At 31.6% G+C, this 22911-nt stretch overlaps 2 protein-coding genes across 2 annotated transcripts; both read left to right on the top strand.

Moving 5' to 3' along the window:
* Positions 1 to 2533: 2533 nt before the first annotated feature.
* Positions 2534 to 12633, top strand: LOC117682419 (metalloproteinase inhibitor 4-like). The gene is made up of 6 exons (XM_034449890.2): positions 2534 to 2676; positions 3340 to 3569; positions 4986 to 5083; positions 10749 to 10857; positions 11070 to 11173; positions 11394 to 12633. The coding sequence occupies exons 2-6, from the start codon at positions 3413 to 3415 to the stop codon at positions 11556 to 11558; spliced, it is 633 nt and encodes a 210-aa protein (XP_034305781.2). The 5' UTR covers positions 2534 to 2676; positions 3340 to 3412; the 3' UTR covers positions 11559 to 12633.
* Positions 12634 to 18427: 5794 nt separating this feature from the next.
* Positions 18428 to 21445, top strand: LOC136269468 (E3 ubiquitin-protein ligase TRIM71-like). The gene is made up of 2 exons (XM_034449895.2): positions 18428 to 18523; positions 19518 to 21445. The coding sequence occupies exon 2, from the start codon at positions 19518 to 19520 to the stop codon at positions 21237 to 21239; it is 1722 nt and encodes a 573-aa protein (XP_034305786.2). The 5' UTR covers positions 18428 to 18523; the 3' UTR covers positions 21240 to 21445.
* The last annotated feature ends 1466 nt before the right edge of the window (positions 21446 to 22911 follow it).

The following is a 22911-nucleotide window of genomic DNA, read 5'->3' as shown; positions in this document are numbered from 1 at the left end:
TTTTATAACTGAAAGCATGGTAATATACCTATTTCCTTGCCGGGCTGTTACCATTTTTATAATTATTGATCTTTTGTAGCTACATGTGCACGTAAGTATTAATATTATCGTTTTCAAGAACGATCAGTACGTATTTATAAAATGCAATATTCATCAGTAATATATATATGTTAAATTGTTTTATGTTTATGGAAGATCGTATTGCTTGCGTTTTAAAAATAAAACAATACCATTAGCTAGGTATACATTTGTTAGTCAGATGAAATTTAGGAGACTGGATAGTCAACAGTTTTAAGCATGATACTTTTAGCCAGAAACTATTGTTATCTAGAGAAAAGTTCAACTATTTTAACTTTAGAATTTAATTATCTACTTAATCAGCTTACACTGCTCTTTTGCCATAGGAGATTAACATAGTCTAAACATGGTTACCATCATCAAGCCCCCATAAAACAAAATGTCAATAGGAAGACGATACAGTTTAAGGTGGTATGGGACACTTTCATGCTGTGACGTATTGTTTATCGAAACAATAAAATGAAGAGTAATTATATCAGTAGTTTCTTTTCCGAAATTGTCATCGAACAGCGTAGCGCTGTGGGTGAGAGGGCTACGATATCTAAGACTACGAATATGTACATGTAAGTCGTGAGTTCGAATCCCGATTGGTGGTGAACAATTGTTGCCCCTCCAAATATCTTAAAAGCTTTTTTTTTGGTTAATATTGTAAAATTTGGAAGTTCTAAACGGGTTGAAGTATTTCAATTATAATGTTCTTTAATCCATTTAATATCGACAGATGTCCCATACCACCTAAAAAAATAAAACACTTTTTTTATGTAGTAAAATTATTTTTGAAACAACTTAGCTTTATAATAAATATATATCAATGCAGTTCAAAGAAGGTATTCAGCGTAGGTTAATAAATATGTATGTGTAAATATATTATTTGATTTCCGCAGTTTTTATCTACAAAATACTGGAGATTTTAATAACTAAAGTAAATTTTCTTATTTTTTACTTGATCTTCAGCAATGTACAATTTCAGCTCTCATTAGAAAGTAAAACTACAATGCTAATTTTTCTTTTTTTAATAGCATATAAATACAACATCACAATGTAAGGCTTTTAAAGCCTGAACCAAATACGAATACCATATGTATTATGAAGTGTTCATGAAAAATATAACCATACATACATTTACTCTCTAGGATTACTACAATAACTGACTTGATTGTTTACAACAAAACAACAAAACCCTTCTGAGTGCAATTCTTGTGGTCAATAATTATCAACATCTTGGGCTTTTTTTATAACACTTCTGAGGTATTTAGATATTTGAAACTGTAGACAACAACCAGAATGGTCGAACTGTTATTTGACACTAAAAATAGATATTTTTTTTTTAATTTACAGAATGAAATGAATAAGAATACCTGAAACAAGAATTTTATATGAATATAAGATTTCAGATTCATTTTTTAACCTTTGGTTTAGGTTCCTATGAATCGTTCATCGACTACAAAATAGGTTTTTGTTGCAGTAAAACAGTAAACATGAATGTCCAATGCATTTAACTTGTTTGACTCTGAATATAATTATGATAAATATATACTGTATTCATCATGATGTAATTTAATACTATCCATAGTATAAAATGTGGAAAAAGACTTTTTTGTGAGAAAAAACGTATTTTCTTATATACACAATCTTTTGAAGAGTCCAGTTTTTTTACCATATAAATTTATTGAAAATTATGATTTGTTTAGAGAGGGTTAGTGAACCCGACCCCATGTATCAAATATGATTTCCACAACATTTAAATAAACTGATGAATATTGGGAGATATAAATTGAGGCAGGTCACGAAATGGAACTGTCCCTTTACTGTTTTAAATCATTTCACCTGTTTTCGTAATTGTTTTTTAAGTGTTTGCTTTGATATACCAATAATGACATGAACAGTAATAATTAAACTTTAAAGATATTTCTTTCTGTATTGGCACCGTAAAGAAAAAAATCCAGTTCCTCGAACACACGTTACGATATTTAGAAATAATTTTGGACACGTTTAAATCAAAATACCAAATTTAATAATCTAAAAATCATACATGTATCATTGTTGTTGGTTTTTTTTCCAAATCAACAGATTCATATCCTTTCAGTTTGTAAATAAGAAAATAATCTGGTGAAGAGTAAACTTTGTTAAATAATAAAGGCATACGCGATTTAATTTTGACAAAAGGGCAAATAGCTTAACTGAAGTCAATTGTGTTATATGTATTTGAAAATATATCGAAAGTTGTTTCTTTTGGATAATAAAATCATTGTCATTAATATTGTTAACATCCTATCATAAACAAATGACATATTACATAAAACCACAGATGGTCAACCTAGAATAAAAATTCCCACCTAAAAATCAATCTTGTTTGAAATATTTATTCTTTTTTAATTGTCTGTTTACATTTTCATCGTATTTATGATTCATATTCAACATTAGGTCACTTCATTTGTTTTTTGGTAAGGTGATGCGTGCGTTATGAATCAGTGATTAGTGAAGTGAGCAAGGGCACTTGTATTGGACCGAGCGACATCTAGATCCTTTCTCCCCCGCGGAAAGGGCGTGCTTTCCAGAACTTGGTTCCATATTAAAATTCTGTGTTATCCCTACAAGGTAACCTTGTTTTTTATTTTCATTGAATGACGCAAACGATGTGAAAACGTGAGAGATTTATTTAGGTACAGGTTTATTGCCTAAACTTTTAAGGGGAAAAATGAATGAACAAAATGTAAAGAAAAGTTTAGGTAAAGAAACGATAATTTTACAATTTGTTGGTTTCTATAATGCTTGTATAGAAACAATCTCATGTCCATATTTTCCACACATTTAAGATATTTTTTTTTCGAATTTGACCTAACAAACCTTATGTTTTATAACTTTTGTTAATTTGGATACTTATTATTACATTTTGACATCTCCTCAATTTTCATGATTAGAATCACTTTCATCGTTTCATGTTGATGAGCAATTTAAAATCATTATGAAGCTTATTATCATATTAAATGATTAACATTGCGCGGACTTCAGCAATGTTTTACAAGCAAAACGATCTATAATTAATTTTTTCTACTTTATTCATCCCTGTACACCTACACTGGAACAATAAATCTTCGGAATGGGAAGGGTCAACCTTAGCACTATTCAACATAAAAAAAACAGCGCAACTGTCACCAAATTCAATATTATGGCAGTGCACACGTTTTAGAAAATGGATTCTGTTAAAAAATTAGAAAGTTTGCAGCGATTATTTTTAAAACGATTGTTCTTGTCTTTTAGTTCCCATTTCAATTGTGTGCCTGATATTTTGTGACGTTTCCGGTACAAAGGAGATATATCTGTCGGTTGATACATGGGGCTATCGGCATTCATCTCTAAGAGACCAACTGAAGACATGGGACAAAGACTGATTTTTCTATTTATTTTTCTTCTAAGCGAGTTCCAAGTCTTATTGTGCTGCGACTGCTTTCCATCGCATATTCAAACGGATTTTTGTGCTTCAAGTTTTGGTAATGTATTGTAAATTTTGTTGTGTTTTTTTTTAAATTTTGTCTACAGAAAAAAGATTTTTTTTAACTTAATCTTTTGTAAATATATCATACGTTGATCATTTTTAGTAATTGAATTTAATTCAAACGTCTACTTTAAGCTACAATACTAGAATGCTGAAACATTGAATCAATGACTGACGCAGTATGTTGTTACAGTTTTGTCTTTTTTTCAATGTAAAAAAAAATATTTAAAAGACAATATCAAAACTGAATTTAGAGTCCCGGTTTCTCAAAGATAATGAAAGAAATAATTCCAAGAATGTTAGGGTAATCAGCGTACCAATTCGTCACCTTAAATGAAATTAATTCAATATCTGATTAGTGTCCACCAAGCTGTTAAAAATCGCACGTATGGGGTTGTTTGGCAAACATCAGCTGTTGTTTTATTGCTAAATAAACGCTGTTTTTACTATGTAGCAAATGCTATTTTATGGCACAATTAATACATTGAACCAATAGAATTGTTCCTGTCAAATTAAGAGATAATTAATCTGTGTAATTTACATTCTTAATCTAAACTTTATTAACGTTAAACATTATTAAATTACCTTGTGCATATCTTTTGCATTTAAGACAAAATAGTTCTCATTCAAAATAATTTTAAAATATTTCCTGATAATAATTAATTTGGCTTAAGCTTTGGTTGACGCACTATATTACATTCAATTGTTTTGTTATTTTTTATGTACGTAACCGGTGCACTCGTATTTATATAATCTAACAATAATCTGTACTTTTCGAAGATTAAATTTAACGCCCTACTTTGATAATAAAAAATTCTTTAATTGATTTAAATGTATCTTTCAACTGAATTATGAAGTGAAAATTGTTTTGTTTTTAAGGTCAGACGACACGTTCCTCGAGAATCTATTTTATATCTCCTAGTAATAAAGAGTTCCACTAAAAAATATTAATTTTATAATTACTTTAAAAATGATCAAAATTTACTTGAATTTGGTTATATGTGTACAATGGTCGAGTGGTTAGAACCGTTGCCGCTATAGCGTATAGGATTTAGAGGTCGTGAGTTCAAAGCCCCGCTCCGGCGGAGATATAGTTCTAATTTAGTGAATTTCGCTGTGCTGTAGATGTATTTATTTTTATATCAGCAATTCAAGTGTATTTTCAAGAAGATTATATAGGAAATTGCATACTCTAGTATTTTGCAGAAATGCCTGGTAAGGTACCCTAATTTTTTGCAAGGAAGCTTGTCAAAGTAGTAGTAAACCATTAACAAATTCCTGGAAAAAGTATCTTAAATTGAGGAACGTGTCGTCTGACCTTAAAATTATATCAATTTCTAGTGCCAGTATTGTGTTGGTTTTTTTTGCAACAAATTGTGTCAATACATCATGAATTCGGGTTTATTTGCAGTAATTAAAGTAAAAGTTCATCAGCAGGAGGAGCTCCTAACCCCCGATGGATTTGATTCATGGCTGCGTTACAGAGTTAATATTTCTAATGTTTACAAGGTGAGTTTTGTGTTGCATTAACAATATTTAAAAATTGACCAATTTAAAAATTGAACTTCATAGTTCCCTTTGTCAATATGATGGGTGACAATTGACTCGTCTGTAAATCAAATGTAACAAATGGTGAATGAATCTCATTAAAAATGCATTTATTTATACATATGCATCTCAATCATCTCACCATTTGGCCTTCTAATTCTCGGACAAGTTCGAAATATAGTTTGATTAAGTAACGTGATAAATATAATATAAATTGGAATGATATACGCATAAAGAGTTATATTGATAAAATCATAACTGCATTATTATAAAATAAGAAAAGCCTTTGTTGCAAAAATGGTTGTGTTAGATTTTGAATTATATGCACATTTAAAGAAGAAAAATTGTATGTCTAATGCGTCGCACCATGCTACTCTAATTCCTGATTAACACCTAATCAGCATATTGTCAATGACCAGCACACCTAAATATAGATAAATCAAAAGTGAAATTATTTTATAAGATTTCCCCAACTGGCTCTATGTTATTTAAGCAAAGTCAACGACCTCTCATTTTAATCCAAGTTTTGTAGTCCGATTTACCGTCTGTAAATAAGCAAATATTCAACATAATTTTATTTTCTTTAAACATTTGATATATTAGACATGCGTGTTTCGAACTTGCGCACATTATCGAGACATCACATGGATCTAAAAGTTTTAAATTTATTCAGAGTGGTGATTGTTTTTTGTTTTAATTAACAAATGGAAAGAGCGGTTGACTTTATTAGTTAGTTTTTTGATGTAAGGAATTCTAAAATAAATAGACACTGGTTGGCACGTTCATTGCCAGACACCGTACTGTTATAAAAATGTAGAACTCTTGCGGCAGGCTTGACAACACTCAAACACTTCTGAACAAGCATAAAGACAAGTTTATTATATGGTGTTATCTTTCAAATTTATGAATATTAATCATCCTATCAAATAGAAAGATTCAATTATAATTTTATTCATAGAAACGTCAGTTTCAGAATGAAATTGACATAATCAAATTTAAAATTTGAAGTTTTTAAATCTTTGAATTTGAAATAGTTTAATGCTCTAATAAAGATATATTCCTAAACTGGCTTGTGTCTATACAGCTACCTAAAAAATAGGTGATTGCCGATAAGAAGCTACAATGCTTTTATTATTCAAAGTTGGAAAATATCATCTTATCTAGAGTATTGTCAAGCGAACAAGGGATGGGGCTCTGTCTCTTTCAGTTAACAGGAAGGGGACAAAAAGGTTACCAATAGGTGACTAACTGGCATAGCTCTACCTTTCATGTACCTATCCGAGCCTTTCAGTTAACAAGCAAAGGTTCATCCTGGGAGTATTGACATGTTTAAAAGGAAAATAAAATTGCCAGAGAAGCGAATTTAAACACATTCAATCATTTTTTATCTGAAATTTTTGAATCATTAAAAACTTTTAGGGTTTCGGATTTCTATGACGATATATCATGAAGACATTGAGGAAGATATAGAAATGTTGAATTCAAAAGATTACTTTCAAGTTAAAGGGTGGAATGGCATGATAATTTGTAATTTGTCTAATGACGTCACAACAAATGAGAGCATGCAAAGCTGGCCATCTTAATGAAAAATAGTTAATTTTCATTTCGAAATGTGGATCTTGCCGACATTTCGTGTACAAATTCAAAATAACCACGAAAGACTCTGCATAAATGTTTCGTTTTTTAAGATGTGAAAGCTGTTTAATCTAGCTAAAAATATATATGAATTTATTACTGACAATCATAAACCATTTCAAAATTGTTTACTAGTATGTAAATGTCTGTCTGTAGTTATAACTAAAGATCGTTATGTGATTGGGTTACGAAAAGTGACCTCAATATCCCAAGTCACTTTACTATTTGCAAGTGCAAAGACACATTGACTCAAACATTGTCGCCTAGCAATGTTGGATTGTACATTTTCGATGTAAATGAAATCTGTAATATAAAGTCCATTTGCCAAAAGATAGTTACTGTAATGATATCAGTGGGTTGACCATTCTTGTTTTCACTGTATTTCAAGCATATAACAAGAGGGAGATAATTTTGCATATGCCAAGGTAGCATAAAGGACTCATCTTGGACTAGTGACTAAAGGCGTTTGCCGTTTGTGGACATAACATGAAATATTAATCTTTGAACATAAATGTCCCGTTTGAAAATAACAAATCCAAACGAGCTTTATTTTATAAAGACAAATATTAATGTAAATGATATTTTAATAGGATACATATAATATGAATTTGTATTTTTATAGCTTGTAATTATTTTCCAGATTAAGTTCACCTTTGGAAATATAAATTTACTCAAGATTTTTAGGATTCTATTTTATTTTTTAAAACTTCTTTTGGGATAACAATCTCCATTAAAGTAATTTCATAAACGATAGGAAAATCTTCAAATTTTTTAGTAAGTTTATGATTTGGTATAGATAAATGTTGACACAACATCTGATAAGCTGGATGCATCAAATAAAAGAAGAAAAAAAGTCTCTAAGCAAATAACTTAATCGTGGCATAAAAGTACATATATTTGACATTGACATAATTTTCCGCTCTGTTTTAGGGTAATGTACGGTTTCCAACAGAAAAAGGAATATATGTAACATGAAAAAGTGAAAACTTTCACAAAAAGTGGGAAAACATACACACAAGCACAACTTTAAAAAAAAAACCACAAATAATTAAACAAAATACGCAAATAAAACAAATTGTATCAAAAGTTCATGAAACAGTAACGTTACATGGTTTTTTTTTCTAAACTATGGGATTTGATTTGCTTTTTTTCTCTGTGTTTCTTCATTTTACTAAAGATTAAAAAAGCAACTACTCTACATTAATCAAAGTACTGAAGAACTGACGGAAGTTGATTCTGTTGATGTTTATTTATTTTAAAATCAATGACATGTTTTTTTGCATAACAAGTACATGTAGTTTCTAATTTGAATTACGCACATTTTTATTAATGAATTTTTGTACTCTTTCGACAAGAATGTCGAGAAACCCCATATGTATCATGTTAAATAATATTTAAAGATAAAATTAATTCAATCAAACTATGTATCAGTTATAGAATTATTTCTCGAAAATTGTATGGATCCAAGCAATATTGAACTCTAGTCTCGTTCACCCAAACGCTCGGCTGACACCGTAAATCTCCGACAAGGATTTACGGAGACAGCCGAGCGTCGAGTTGAACGAGACTATATTGAACTCTGTCGTAGGAATACATACGACAACAAAAAATATTTCAATTGTTCGTACCATTTAAAATCTGAGTATTTCTAAGGTATTTATAAATAAGTTTCCTTGACAAACAATGCTTTAGCACCTATTACATCGAATTTATCAATTATTTTCAAGAACTAAGTCTTGTCAGCAGCAATGATTTGTGCTGAGGTCCAAACACTGTTTTACTTTTGGTTTGTCTGAGTAACTGCATAGGAGAGTTGATTAAAATCAACTCCCAAAAACTGCATCAAAAAAAGAGGTTATGTACATTAATCACACCAGCCACCGTGTAACAGAAAAAATACAGAAAGTCAATCAAGGCGAAAAAAAATCATTTCCACAAAGTGTTATCCCTCTTATCACCTTCCGTTTCTTCACGCCTTGATGGTTTACAATACTTAGAATCTGTGATTTGAATAAAATATCACACTTTTAACCATGTTTATAAAGAGAAAAAATACACTTGACAAGAATCGTTTATAAATATGAGTTTTAACTAATTTTTCACATAATTATATAGTATTTTCATGGGGTTCCCTTTTTTTTTTTTTAACAAAAATGATTAAACGACGTTGACAGTAATGTTTAAACTAACTTTAGCGAAAATAATACCTTTATTAGAAAATGGCATTCGTAGTGAATACTTCAGCCACATGTGGAGAACCACGACGAAATATTGTATTATGATAATCAGATTGACCGTCTGACGCGAATCAAATACTCGAAATATGATAATTATGCTTCCTCATCACTATATATGATCCTTATCATTAAAATCTAGCTTTGATCATTTTTTGCACATGTCTTAAATCTTGTCAAACTTACATTAATTTAAAATTGTACAAGGAATAGGGGAAAAAAATTAAGTACATTCACATGTTTCAACTGAAAAATAAATTTTGGTCTAAATTTCCGTTTTGAAAAATCATGTTTTTAGAATTTCTTTTCTTTAACAAGGCAAAAACCGCCTTAATACATGTATTAAACATTTATTTATTTTTTATATTATGTATGAGAATTATTACTTTTATGAGACAATTATTATTCATATAGGACAGATTATGATTTATTCACGACACGCAACACATCGTAATATAGAAAAATTATAACTAAATGTGAATAGACTATATTGTTTCATGTACATGTATATTTAGTATTAATGGATTTAATTTTTGTTATATATTTTCTCGCTAACATTTAAATTTATAAATTTTCTACAACAAGAGTAACTCATTTTAGACCAACTAAGGAGAAGTGACACTTTCTTGACAAACTGTGAGGTTTATATCAACATATCAATAATACGTTTACAGACAGAGTTAAAAAATGTTTCAATGTACGGAGAACTAACTCTATTTAAAAATACAAAATTTGACCTTTGGTTCATTACAATAATAGGAGGGCATTAGCCATGCCACATGATATTATAAAATGAAAAAAAGCAAGATAATTTCGACCAGTATACTAATAGAATCAACACATACCTGTGTGCCAGCCATAGACATTGCCTGTACGTTATGATATATTAAGATAATCCTGTTAGTTCTAACCTCGTCTGTTCACGACAGTCAAAACATATAAATAAGAGATTTTCGTAATTAAATATGAAACCGTTTTGGTGCATAACATTTGCGTTCATTATTGCGATAAAACTACTCGTTAACCTATTAATAAGACAAATAAAAAAATGACGGCGGCGATAGGGGGAGAAAACCTAGTTTTATTAACTTCATTTTTTTAAAAAGGCGTCGGAGGCCCAAGTACATGTCACCTTTTTCAGAAAATGGTTTAATGGATGGTAATTAAAAATGCAAATATAACTTCATTTTCCTTTTTTAACAGGCAACGTTGCCTTCGTGGTTCAATTCTATGAAAGATGTCCAAAGCAAGCTAAAATAAATGATGATTTTAATTGTGTGAATAACAGTTGTTAAGAAGTGGGTTTCATAAGATATAAATTAATTGAAATAATCTAATTAAGTTCAAATGTGTCAAAACTCTGGAAGGTAATTTTTCATAAAACAGCTGTAAAATCAAATACAAGTTTAAGAATTGTAAAAGGAAGGTAAATTATTAAGAAATTACTTTCAGGAGATAAATCATTGATATAATTTTATATCAGGAAAGATATCCTAATAATAATAAATATTGTACAGTTTTAAAACTGTTAAGCTCAGAAAACTTGGATTTTTTTCAAAAATGTAAATTTGTAACATGCATGTGACTGCTGAAAGTACGTGCAGAAATTCGATTACCTATATGAAGGAGCATGAGTACATTCAGACAAAAGAAATTATTTTAATTTTTATTGAATTCCAATTGAAAATCATGGATATTTCATATTTATGATTTTAATATTTTTTTGATTAATGTGATAAAATTCCTTCTTTGTGCAGGGTCAAGAAATGTTCCTGCTTGGAAACAGAGTACTGATTAGTACTCCAGGCCCCGCCCATTCCTGTGGTCCCCAGGAACTGAAACTAGATCAGGACTATCTCATATCCGGTACGAGTTCACATGGATCAAACAGCTTTAGCGTATACTATGCTTGTACATGAAAGACATTGAATACAGGCTACCCCTTAAAGATATTGAGTTTACAATTATTATTAATTTTCTTTATCAAATAAACTATGGTTTTAAAAAAGAACTTGGCAGAACCTTTTGCTAAACAATGTTACAGTTCAAATAACTACGTTCTATAATTCTATGTGCAGGATACAAAGACGAAACAGCGTTGAGAGCGGCACCCTGTGCCGGAGTCAAGTTCTGGAAGCCTATTTATTCCTCGTTACTTCAGAATATAGATTGCGGATGCAAGGTTAGTGTTGTAATCTTCCTGAAAAACAAAATGTGTTAATGCTTTAGTATTTGTACATGTATATGATATTAATGGTTGATGTTGTACATTTTCCCTCAAATACATTAACCAAGATAAATCTTACACATAACTACTTTTGGAAATTCCAGACATAACCCCGGGTTAAGGGTACTTGTAAGTGTCCATAAAATATTTTAACAGTTTTTTTTTTAATTTCAAGGTGTTCACCCCCAGAACTTGGACTATTCCAATAGTAAATCCAGCCCCACCCAAGACAGATGAAACTTGCATCGCGCCAACTAGGGGGACGTGTAGCTTTAAATCAGGAGTTTGTAAAAAAGATCCCGATGGCGTCTGTCACTGGAACTTAGTTGAACCATGCTAGATATAGCCACGAACAAGCAACTATACACGTGGGGTTTCTTTTGAACATGTGTTTGCGAGTTGTAAATTTATGGGATAAAATTGGTAATTGTAAAAAACTTATTGTCTTATTTTATCACGTTGTATATATTGTAAGATAAGTTATCCGTATCATTATTTTTTGTCTCTATTTCAATGAAATATCTAGTGTATAAAACTCCTTTATTTCTTGTCTTTTCATTGTTCTTACAAGCGTATCATAACATGTTTGTTTCAAAGCATACAAATGTGCGTATACATGACATTTTACTAGGTGCAAGGCTTGCATTGTTTATTATTAACAAAATTTGTTTTGTTCATTTATACTATACCGTTTTAAAACATTGATTGAGAAATAAGGAATCAATCTTTGAGTATTGTGAGGCCATAATTTTGGTTAGGGTGTGATCAAATCTAATGAAACCAAAAGGGCTTTATGACTACTATATCTAAATTATTTTCAGCAGTGGTTTGGTTAAAATAAGCTTAAGTACGCAAACCCCGCTTGGGTCTCAACAACACGTCATTTGAAATTATTTGACTGTATTCGATTAGTAGTGTTATCATAGACAAAGACCCTGGGATATTCAAATATCTACTGATAAACACGTAATTTATTTTTTATTAAATACACAGGTTATTTATTAAGTTGCATTCTCATGGCAAACGATTGAAGAATATATTGATTAAGTTGAAATTCTATTCGTTCCACGTGTGAGCAGTATTTTGTAGAGCAATTTTATCATATTGTTTTATATATTTAGCTAATTCATTCCAACCCACTGCAAATAAACAACAACAAAAAACACAATGATATTATATGGATGCAGCAGTAATCTAGCGAAATAGGAACAAGTAAACGGTTATATTTTTTCACAAATCGATATAATGTCATATTAATTTAAATAACACCAATATATGTACAATACCACAACAGTTTTCCCAAGAATATTGAATCATTTTTGTAGGGCATTGTTTTTCTCCGTTCATTTTACTATTACTTAAAGTTGCTCATATGTTCATTTCTTGTTATGTGATCATTTGATATTATGATTTTACATTTTATTTTGTGTCTAAAGCTAAATGCATGTATTATGTATAACGTTTATGTACTATTTTGAATTATTATTTTATGATCCAAAAACTGGTGATTTGTATTGTTATGCTGATGAAATAAATTATTCGATTATATGTTATTTAATCTTTTATCGGCCTTTGTTACTGTATTGTTTTTAAATTAGAAAACACAGGTAAACATGGAATACTAGTATACTTATTAAGTTTTGTAACGACTGTCTTTGAAATATCGTCAGGTAAAATGTTTAGACAGATCTTATATATATATATATATATATATATATATATATATATATATATATATATATATATATATATATATATATATATATATATATATGACTTAATTCTTAACGCTCTATTAATATTCGTCGAGAATACTTAATTATATTTGTGAGGGCGTTTATGAATCAAAGTACTGAAGAACTGACGGGAGTTGATTTTAAATTGTCGATGTATATTTATTTTAAAATCAATGATACGTATGTTATTTTGCATGACAAGTACATGTATTTTCTAATTTGAATGAATTACACAAATTTGTATATTATGAATTTTTGGACTTTTTCGCCAAGAATGTCGAGAAACCCCCATATGAATCATGTTAAATAATATTAAAAGATAAAATTTATTCAATCAAACTATGTATCAGTGATAGAAATATTTGTCGAAAATTGTATGGATCCAAGCAATATTGAACTCTAGTCTCGTTCAACCAAACGCTCGGCTGACACCGTAAATCTCCGACAAGGATTTACGGAGACAGCCAAGCGTCGAATTGAACGAGACTATATTGAACTCTGGCGTAGGAATACATACGACTACAAAAAATATTTAAATTGTTCGCACCATTTTAAATCTGACTATTTTCAATGTATTTAGAAATACATAGAATTAGCATACATTACATCGAATTTATCAATTATTCTCAAGAACTAAGTCTTGTCAGCAGCGATGATTTGTGCTGAGGTCCAAACACTGTTTCACTTTCGGTTTGTCTGTGTAAGTGCATAGGAGAGTTGATTAAAATCAACTCCCAAAAAGCACCTTCGAGAAGAGGATCCTAATTAATTTTAAATTCGGGGCGGATTTAAATTGTCATTATAGTATCTGTAACAGAATAGCTATTTATTTATCTGTTAATTATCGATTATATACTATGTGCCATAAGCTGTCCTTCAATTTATAACTATCGCAACCTTTCCATTAAAAATTGTTGCGAAATTAAAGTAAAGTGATATGATTATGACAGCGAGACGCAGATGTTACTTGTGAATTTATTACTGCATGGGTTCAAAGAAAGAAAGAAAGAAAGGCACATGCGCAATTTTAGAATTTTTTTCAAAAGGGGGGGGGGGTCCGATTGATATTCGAGTTTTCCGTGGAAGTCATGAGAAAAGGGCACTTAAGGTCAAAATTTCACAAACTCAGTTTTTTGTCAATTCCGATTGGTCAACTCTTTCTGAATACAATAATACAAAGATATTCTAAATCTTTTTTGTTTTAAGCATTTTATGATAATTTTAGTAAGAGATGTTAAAACGGCTTTGACGTAGCTCGTCGAAAACGTCACGACGTCACCAACGTCCAATTTTGATTTGCATTTTTTTTTCTTTTATACTTCCTTTTATCGTCTTTAGTTGTTTGAAGTAGAATTAATTAATAATTTCTACAATTCTAGATTTCTTACAGTTTTAAAATAAGAGAACAAAACATTTTGAATATCCAGATGTAATTAAAGTTATGCAGCTAATCCAGATACACTTCCGATGAATCCACGTGCAACCCCCCTCCCAACATAAGAAAAGTAGATGAAGGATATTTAAAGGAAAAAAATATCAAACTTCTCCCCAACCTTTAAATACATCAAAATTATTTAAGCTGGCGAGAAGCAAATAAGCAAACATGTAAAAAACATATATAAAGATGTCAAACTCGATGCCTATGTGTCCACAATTTTGGGGGCATAGTCAAATTATATACACGTGTTTATTTTCGAAAATAGAAATATTTATTCTTTTTGATAAACCTTATGCACAGAAATTTTATCGCACATTTACTTATATTGCTTTTTAAGTACTAGTATCTTAATAGTTCTGAAGCAAGTTTAAAATCAATAGCTGTTTTTGAACCTCGGAAGTTATGGTGTTAAATTATTTTCGTGATTTCTCTTCTCTTTTATACCTTATCAACACATAACTCTTATAAAATTACCTGTGGGAAAAAAATCGGCTTTGACTGTCTCACTGAAAATTTACAACTACAAACATGCAGACAGTTGATTTGAGAGAATTTTTTTTAACAAAAATGGCATCTTATTTTTATAGATTTAAATTTATATCCACTAAGTATGAATCCCTCTATCTCTTACGAAAATTGATTGTAATTCACAGCTGTATAGAAACAGACAGGACTGAAATCTACTCGCTCCAGTTCTAACCATACAGTTTATCGATCGGTCAAAATCTTCAGCAACCGAAGAAAAATCACGGTTTGCACGAATTAATCATGAAAATGCCAAACTCAAATTCCCGTATAAGACGCTTTGGCTACAGCTTTCATCTAACATACTGGTGTACATTAACAATAATCTAGTGACTTTTACGTACTTTTTACGATCAATTCAATTCATTAATTTATTAAAGGAAAGATATAAATATCAACAATTAAATGCTTTCTTTGGTGATGCCAGCGGGCTATAAAGATAACCACATTACAGAACGCGGGTTACGTTAATTTTTTCGGTAAAGATCACCACCTTTTGTTTATGTTTATTGTTTAAATATACATGTACTCGTATACACCCAATTAAGTGTTTCAAATAGGAGACCAACAAAATACAAAAGCCACCCCACTTGGTGAATCTACACTTCTATTTACTCGCTTTGTAAGTTCAGGCGTACCGTTGTATTTTTGTATTGCGATTTTTATAATAAACCACATATTGTAATCGTTGAAATAATTAATTATATACAAGCATTATTCACTTTTTTTTAAATGCAAGATTGCAAGTAAATTTCAGTAAGATTTCTGCGTTAATTATGTCCATTCTTTAGCACTAATTGGTAGTACAGTGCCGATAGATGTAGCTTATACTTAGTGAGAAGTAACATTTTTACGTGTTCACTAAATTTAATTTTCTTATTATCGATGTTACACGATGAAAGAAATCTCTCGCTCTCTCTCTCTTTCTCTCTCTCTCTCTCTTCTCTCTCTCTCTCTCTCATTGAATTTAACGGCCAAATGATTATCAATTTCAACAAAAAAAATGAAAAATTAAATGATAGACTATATAGAGTGCATAAAGTTGCATATAGTATTCTGAAGTTTTAAGAAAAATCGCGATTCTCAGATTTTTTTTATTGCTGTACATTGTAACAAACACACATAAACATTGACTTCAGTATCGTCGAAATTTGTTACCTGTATGATTTAAAAAAGAAAAGATGAGAAACCATCATCTATGAAGATAAATTGTACAACCATGCATGTTATTAATTGTAAATATCGCACATGTAGTGTTTATATTTATCGATAAACATGAATTGATTTATAAAACGGCAATTATATCAACTTCATATTAAAAGCATAGTAGTAAAATGACTGCATTTACAAATCTGTTTAGTTTAAGGAATTTTGAATCATGTATGTAACTGAATTGAGATGAATATAATTATATATAATGCAATAAATCCATGAAAAGGTGGTGAGTTTTCAGGCATGTTATGACTTTTTTTTTGTTACGTAAAATAGCTCAAAAAAGTACACAAAACATGCATGTGGATTAGGGTTATTAAATTGCACAAGAAAACAAAATATGTTGCGCTCAAATAATAAACAAGTTTTTCATTCGTACAAGTATATCCTTTTATTTTGTTTCATTAAAGGCCTTTTACATGAAAATGTCACTAAGAATCAGATTTTTCCATGAAATCAAATGCAATATATCAGAGTAGATTTTTACGCTATTAAAATATCTCTCAGACTCTTCGAATCCGTTAGTTAAACGCGGTTTAATTCGTTAAATAAATTCAAAACTTGATCGCAAATTCTTTAGTAATAGAATATGCGAGAATATATTTTGTATGTTGGCACTAGCACTATAATTGAGCCATAGCCGCTTCTCTCGTGTTCCTTCCGACTAATTTTAAAAGGGTAGAATCGTCTCCAGTGAGGTGAACTTCCAAACATATGATTTGAAATATTTGACTTGTTTTGTTTCATAGTAATTACTGCACAGAAAACTGTTAAGATTTGAAAAATACTGCTCTGAATCGATTCGGTATGTCTCAGACTTCGACCCCTCTTATCAACAACGAGTGTGCAGTGTAGGTTTTTTTTTTTTACTTTAATAAATCATACATGTATTGCTCATGCAAACTAAAGCTTCGCAATTTTACTCCAAATACTTTATATTCCACGGCCAGTCTCGCATTCAATATTACGCAATAAGTAAGCGTATGCGAGACGGGCCTTTGGTTTCTAACGCTGATTCATAAAAAAGTGATTTCATGAATTAGAGCAGATTTTCATCACACACCAGATTGGAAAATGTGGTGTTTAAGGTTCATAGCGGATGAAAAAGCAGCACCTTTATGATATCTCAGCATCAACTTGTGTGCAATATTACGCGTTCGAAATGTGTAGATATTGACGTCACATGTGTATATTTCATTCATTAAATGTTTATTTCTTTAATCAACATGTACTTGTAATATTTGACGGGAAAATATTACTCGTGGTATTAAAACAAGGCCAGACTCTAGTTATTCCAAAAACACAACACAGAGGCAGAAAAAAAAAACAGAAACAGAAAGTAAAAAACAGCGTTTACAATGCCACTACTTTGACGTCGTTTTCTGAGCATTGTGGCGTCAAAAGACAACGGCCCTTTTCTCATGACGGCAGTCATATTTTTGGTAATTTCACTATGAAAATTTAAAAATTTTGAATTTTCCGGGGGCGGTTTGGTCTCCGACACCCCTGGAGGCTGTGTAGATAGATAGATAGATAGATAGATAGATAGATAGATAGATAGATAGATAGATAGATAGATAGATAGATAGATAGATAGATAGATAACACGTTCTTCATTCGTATGTACATTTATATGCATGAAATAACCGCATCTTCAACAAGTTTTCATCAAACTTGCATCAACAAGAAATCAGTATCATAATATTTCATGATTCAAATATCAGTACAATGAGTGTGACGTCACACGAAATTGACAATGGCCGCTGTTTAAGATCGAGATGTGGCCATGGAGAAATATGGATTTAAAATGATTTTGAGGGATAATTTAAGGGAAATAAATGCGAGGAATTGATAAAATAACACCACAGAGTTGATCATTGGTGTTTAATGTCGGCTTGGTAGCAAAATAAAGAAAATCTAAAAAAACTCTTTGCCATCCTGTCAATTCGCTCGCTACGCTCGCGAAGCTCACTGGTAGAATTTTGCCTGTTTCTCATATATTTGCAACAAATTGATAAAATCGCCAACTCCTGTGGTGCAATGTAGTTATATTTACATGTTGTTTTTGATAAGTCTAGCCCCCCCCCCCCATCTCATTTTATCTCATCGACTCCACTGAGATATATGTACGAAAATTAGCCTCAAACTCTTACCCCTCCTTGGAAATTTTTGCTGATCCGTGAATTCATTCTATGTGCATTGTAGTTCTATATTAATTTTTATTTTTTTAAACCTGCATAACCTATACACTAAACAAATGCATATCCATGCATAACGCTTGGTTGTTTAAACATACAACCAGGAAGTAAATTACACAAGATTCCAATCTCATGATCAGGGCGTCATCCATCCGATTATGACTGAAATAACTTAAAGGTCACATTGATACACACGGTAAGTTAGAATAAGTGTACATGTATGGATAAGTAATGGTGTAAACACGTTGACATATATACATATATATTGGATAAAGCTCAAGATTATTAAGTCGATCAACAATGTTGTGTATAGATTCTTATTACTGAACCGAAAGTAGTAGCTATTTTCAAACATAGGGGCATGAATTTTATCGAGCTCCCATTGTCTCGTAAATGCAACCAGTTTTGGGGTGTTTTTTGTTTTTGTTTGTTTTAGTTTTTTGGGGGGTTTTTTTGGGGGTGGGTTGTTTCTTTTTTTTTGGGGGGGGGGGGGGGGTTACAAAAACTATATTAATACGTTAACCAATTGTTGTACATGCACGGATCCAGAAAATAATTCCAAGGGGGGGGGGGGGGGTCCTAATTGAAAGTCGAAGGAGGGCTACACTAATCATCAGAAATCTTGACAAGCAAAAAAAAGCCCAATTCCAAAAATCATGATATTCCTAATCCTAAAGGGGGGGGGGGGTAGTATACCATTAACTCCAAAAAAAAATTCATACCTATAAAAACCATAAAATTCCCTAAATCACGAAATAATCCGTAGTAAACATACAGCTAAAAAAAATGACATGGAGCTAAAAAAAAAATGACATGGGTCACAAACAAGCCTCCCAACCGGAAAACACAATTCCATGAAGGAGTCCATCTCCTGGAAAATATTCTGGATCCAAGTATGATTATGTACATTGCTTAATGAAAAATATCAAGTTTCAGTTAAGCACCAGATATGTCTAGCCAAAATGGAAAAGATACTAATGATAAGGAATGAACAAGTTCTTGGTAGATGTCAAAATGTGCATATACTGTTCTGAGATTAAACATTTGCTTGCATATCGTTTGTGTGTATGAGTGTGGGGGGAGGGGGAGGGGCAGGTAGAAATGATTGTCTTCTGAATGTTTCTTGAAAGCAAAATAAATACATGTTGTGTGCAGCTTCCTTTCAGTTAATTGCACTTTTCTGATTTCAGATGGCACTATCTGAGTCCCAAATACCACCCGACGCCCAGCATTATTTGGTGTGTGGAACTGAAGACTGTGAGAAGAACTGCCAGTTTTACTGCAATGAATGTCACCACCCAATGTGTGAACAATGCAGAGATGAACATCAGAAGAGTCCAGAAACCAAGGACCACGAAGTAGTACCTTATAAGCAACGCAAACGTCAGCTTCCTATGCAGAAATGCAAGATCCATCCCACAAAAGACATAAATCTTCTCTGTGAGGAATGCAAGATTCCTCTTTGCTCAAAATGCGGAACCACAACAAAACACCGCGGCCATCTGTTTACCGACCTAGAAATGGTCTTCACTGAAAAATGTTCATCTTGTCATGCAGAAATTACTAAAATTCGAAGCTATTTTGAGCCTACTTCTCAAGATCTGAAAAGGGAAATTAGGAGAGATGTAAGAGAAATAAAGAAGATAACAGAAGGCTTAAGAACATCCATGAAGGCTCAAACTGAGGCTGTGAAAAAGATGGTAGACACAGTCACATCTGAAAAGATAAAACAAGTCAACAAAATAGAACAGTCATTATTAAAAACATTAAACGGTCAAAACCAAGAAATAGATGATTACATCAACTATCTCAATGATTTAATCAAAACATATTATGGTTACCTATCTCCTTCAAACATAGAACAATTAACATTTGCCCTCAAATCTGAAAATTTGATCATAAGACCCATACCAGAGACATCCAAACCTGTATATCCCGTATTTACTGCTGGTCAATACAGCGAGAAAGATGTCGAAAAACTACTGGGTAAAATAACTGTTCCAAACTATAAACCAGAGAAAAGAAAAATAAAACCCATGGAGACTGCCTCTACACAGCTGAAACCTACAGGGAAACAGAGAAAACACAACAGAGAGAAATCTAACGTGAAAAAAACACTGTCTCGGTCTTCCTCTGTCACCATGGTCAGGGAGTTCACAGTACCAGGTGTTAGTGATGTATATCATATATCACTGGGTAAATCAGGCAGAATCTGGGTCAGTGATTATAACCTTTTCCAAACAGATCTACAAGGGAATAAGCTACAGACTATACAAACCAGTGGTAATTTGGACGGCTACCACACAGTCACACAGGACGGGGATCTGATCTATACAGACAAAGACAACAAAGTCATCAATAGAATAACACCGGATAATACAATCACTGAATTCATTGAAACGGAAGACTGGAGACCATGGAGTATACACTCCTCTCACATCAACGGGGACATACTGGTGGGGATGAGAAAGGATGAAGAGGCTAAAGTCACCAGGTATAACAAGACAGGGACAGAAATACAGAACATAAAGAGAGACAACAAAGGACATGAACTGTATAGTTACCCACACTACATCACAGAAAACATCAATGGTGATATCTGTGTATCAGACTATGACAAACATGCTGTAGTGGTGGTGGATAAATCAGGACAACATAGGTTCTCCTACTCAGGTTGGGAGTCAGTGTTTACTCCTTTTGGAATATGTACTGATGTACTCGGTCACATCCTAGTGTGTGATGATTACACTGACACAGTTTATCTCCTGGATCAGGACGGTCAATTGTTATCTTTTCTACTTACCTCAGAGCAATGGTTAGGGATGTTTTGTAGTGTGTGTGTAGACGATGAGAACAATCTCTGGGTGGGACAATGGGGTAACAAAGTATCAGTATACAAGTATCTACAGTGAACATTGCATATCCATACAATAATTACATGTATGTACTGTGTGTGTGTTGTAAGACAATGTAACAACACAGTGATAGTGTACAGTGACCAGTATCTACAGTGTACGTTGGAGTACACATCATTCATATTAACCTGTGTATGTTAATTTGTAAATATATCTAGAATAATTTCATTGATGAAGAGTTCACTATTAAATAAACAGGTATTAACACTTCTCTTTTCATTAGTAGTATATGGTATTGTTATTTTAATTGGTGCAATAGGTTTATAAAATATATTAATTTTTTAAAACTTACCTACACATAAAAAATTATATTTGTTTAGTATACATTTGTTACATTCAGAATTTTAAAATATAAATCCACCAAATATTTAAATCGTGTGTCAATAAATACGCCCTTCCTTTTGCTATTAAGAATTTAAATTCTTGATAATTATGATTACCCAAATTTTTTATATATATATATCTGATATTCTTTAGATAATGTCTGTTTGACAACCCTTTTGGTGTAAATTTTAAGGGAAATTGTTAGAAATTAAGAGTTGTACTGGGATAATTTTCGTTTTCTGTCATTTCTTAAAATTTTTCAAACTCGATACAACCATTTTTAAGGAACTCAATACACTTATTTATACAGAAACTAGATGTGTCGTTACGCCATGAATGCCCCTATAGGTGACCAAAATTTCAAATACCTTCAGTATAACATTTGTTTGATTGAAGAATAAGTCCTGCGAATTACTCTTTTTTAAGTTCAAGAGGCATACCATTGTCAAAACCATCGGACTGGAACTAAGTTCAAACTTGACCTGTATTTTCTAATTAATTAACCTTATATGAAATATAAACTTGAAATATGCATCATGCACTTCAAAATTGAAAGTGCGGAAAGTACGAATTTCCCATTTTTTCCTAAGTCCAATTGGCATAACTCTGTCAAAAATCATCGGACCAAACCTAAATTCAAACTTGATCTGAATTTTCTTGTGAATAATTTGCATATGAAAGTTCTGCTATATATGCATCCCTTCAAACGTTAGAGGGCGAAAACTGAGAATTTTGCATTTATTTTTAAAGTTCAGGAGGCACATCTTTGTCAAATATCATCGGGCTGAAACCAATTCGAACTCCGCCTATATATTTATCAAGTTCCCATTAAACTTTTTTCAAGGTCCAAGAGGCATAACTCTTTGAAAATACAAATGTATCATCGGACCGGAACCAAATTCGACCTTAGCCTGTATATTCATCTGATACATTCATTAATCAAATTTAAGTTGAATATGTACAACGATTGCTGAGATTATGATCGGAAAATAATGATGACGGAATGACAGAAGGACGGAAGGATGGAAGGACGGAACGGTATATTACTATATGCTCCTGCCATTTAACGGCAGGGGCATAAAAAGGGAGCTATCATCGTGATTTTTCTTTTTACAAAGTTAAAACGGAGATAACCCACTCTATCATTTTAAGGATAAAATCGGTAATCTTTTCACAATAAACAGAGAAAATGAATTTGTTACTCGGGGTATGAACCCGGGACGCCTCTGCAAAAGACCAATAATGTACATGCAACCATTATAGCACGGCGATCTTCCTTCTGGAATATAAAGCCGAAATTTAGTAAATGCGTAAATTGATTTTAAAACAAATTAAATAATTTGCA

The sequence above is a fragment of the Magallana gigas genome, chromosome 4 (genome assembly GCF_963853765.1).
Source record: "Magallana gigas chromosome 4, xbMagGiga1.1, whole genome shotgun sequence".
Classification (NCBI taxonomy): domain Eukaryota; kingdom Metazoa; phylum Mollusca; class Bivalvia; order Ostreida; family Ostreidae; genus Magallana; species Magallana gigas.
This window is presented reverse-complemented; position numbering and strand designations above follow the sequence as displayed.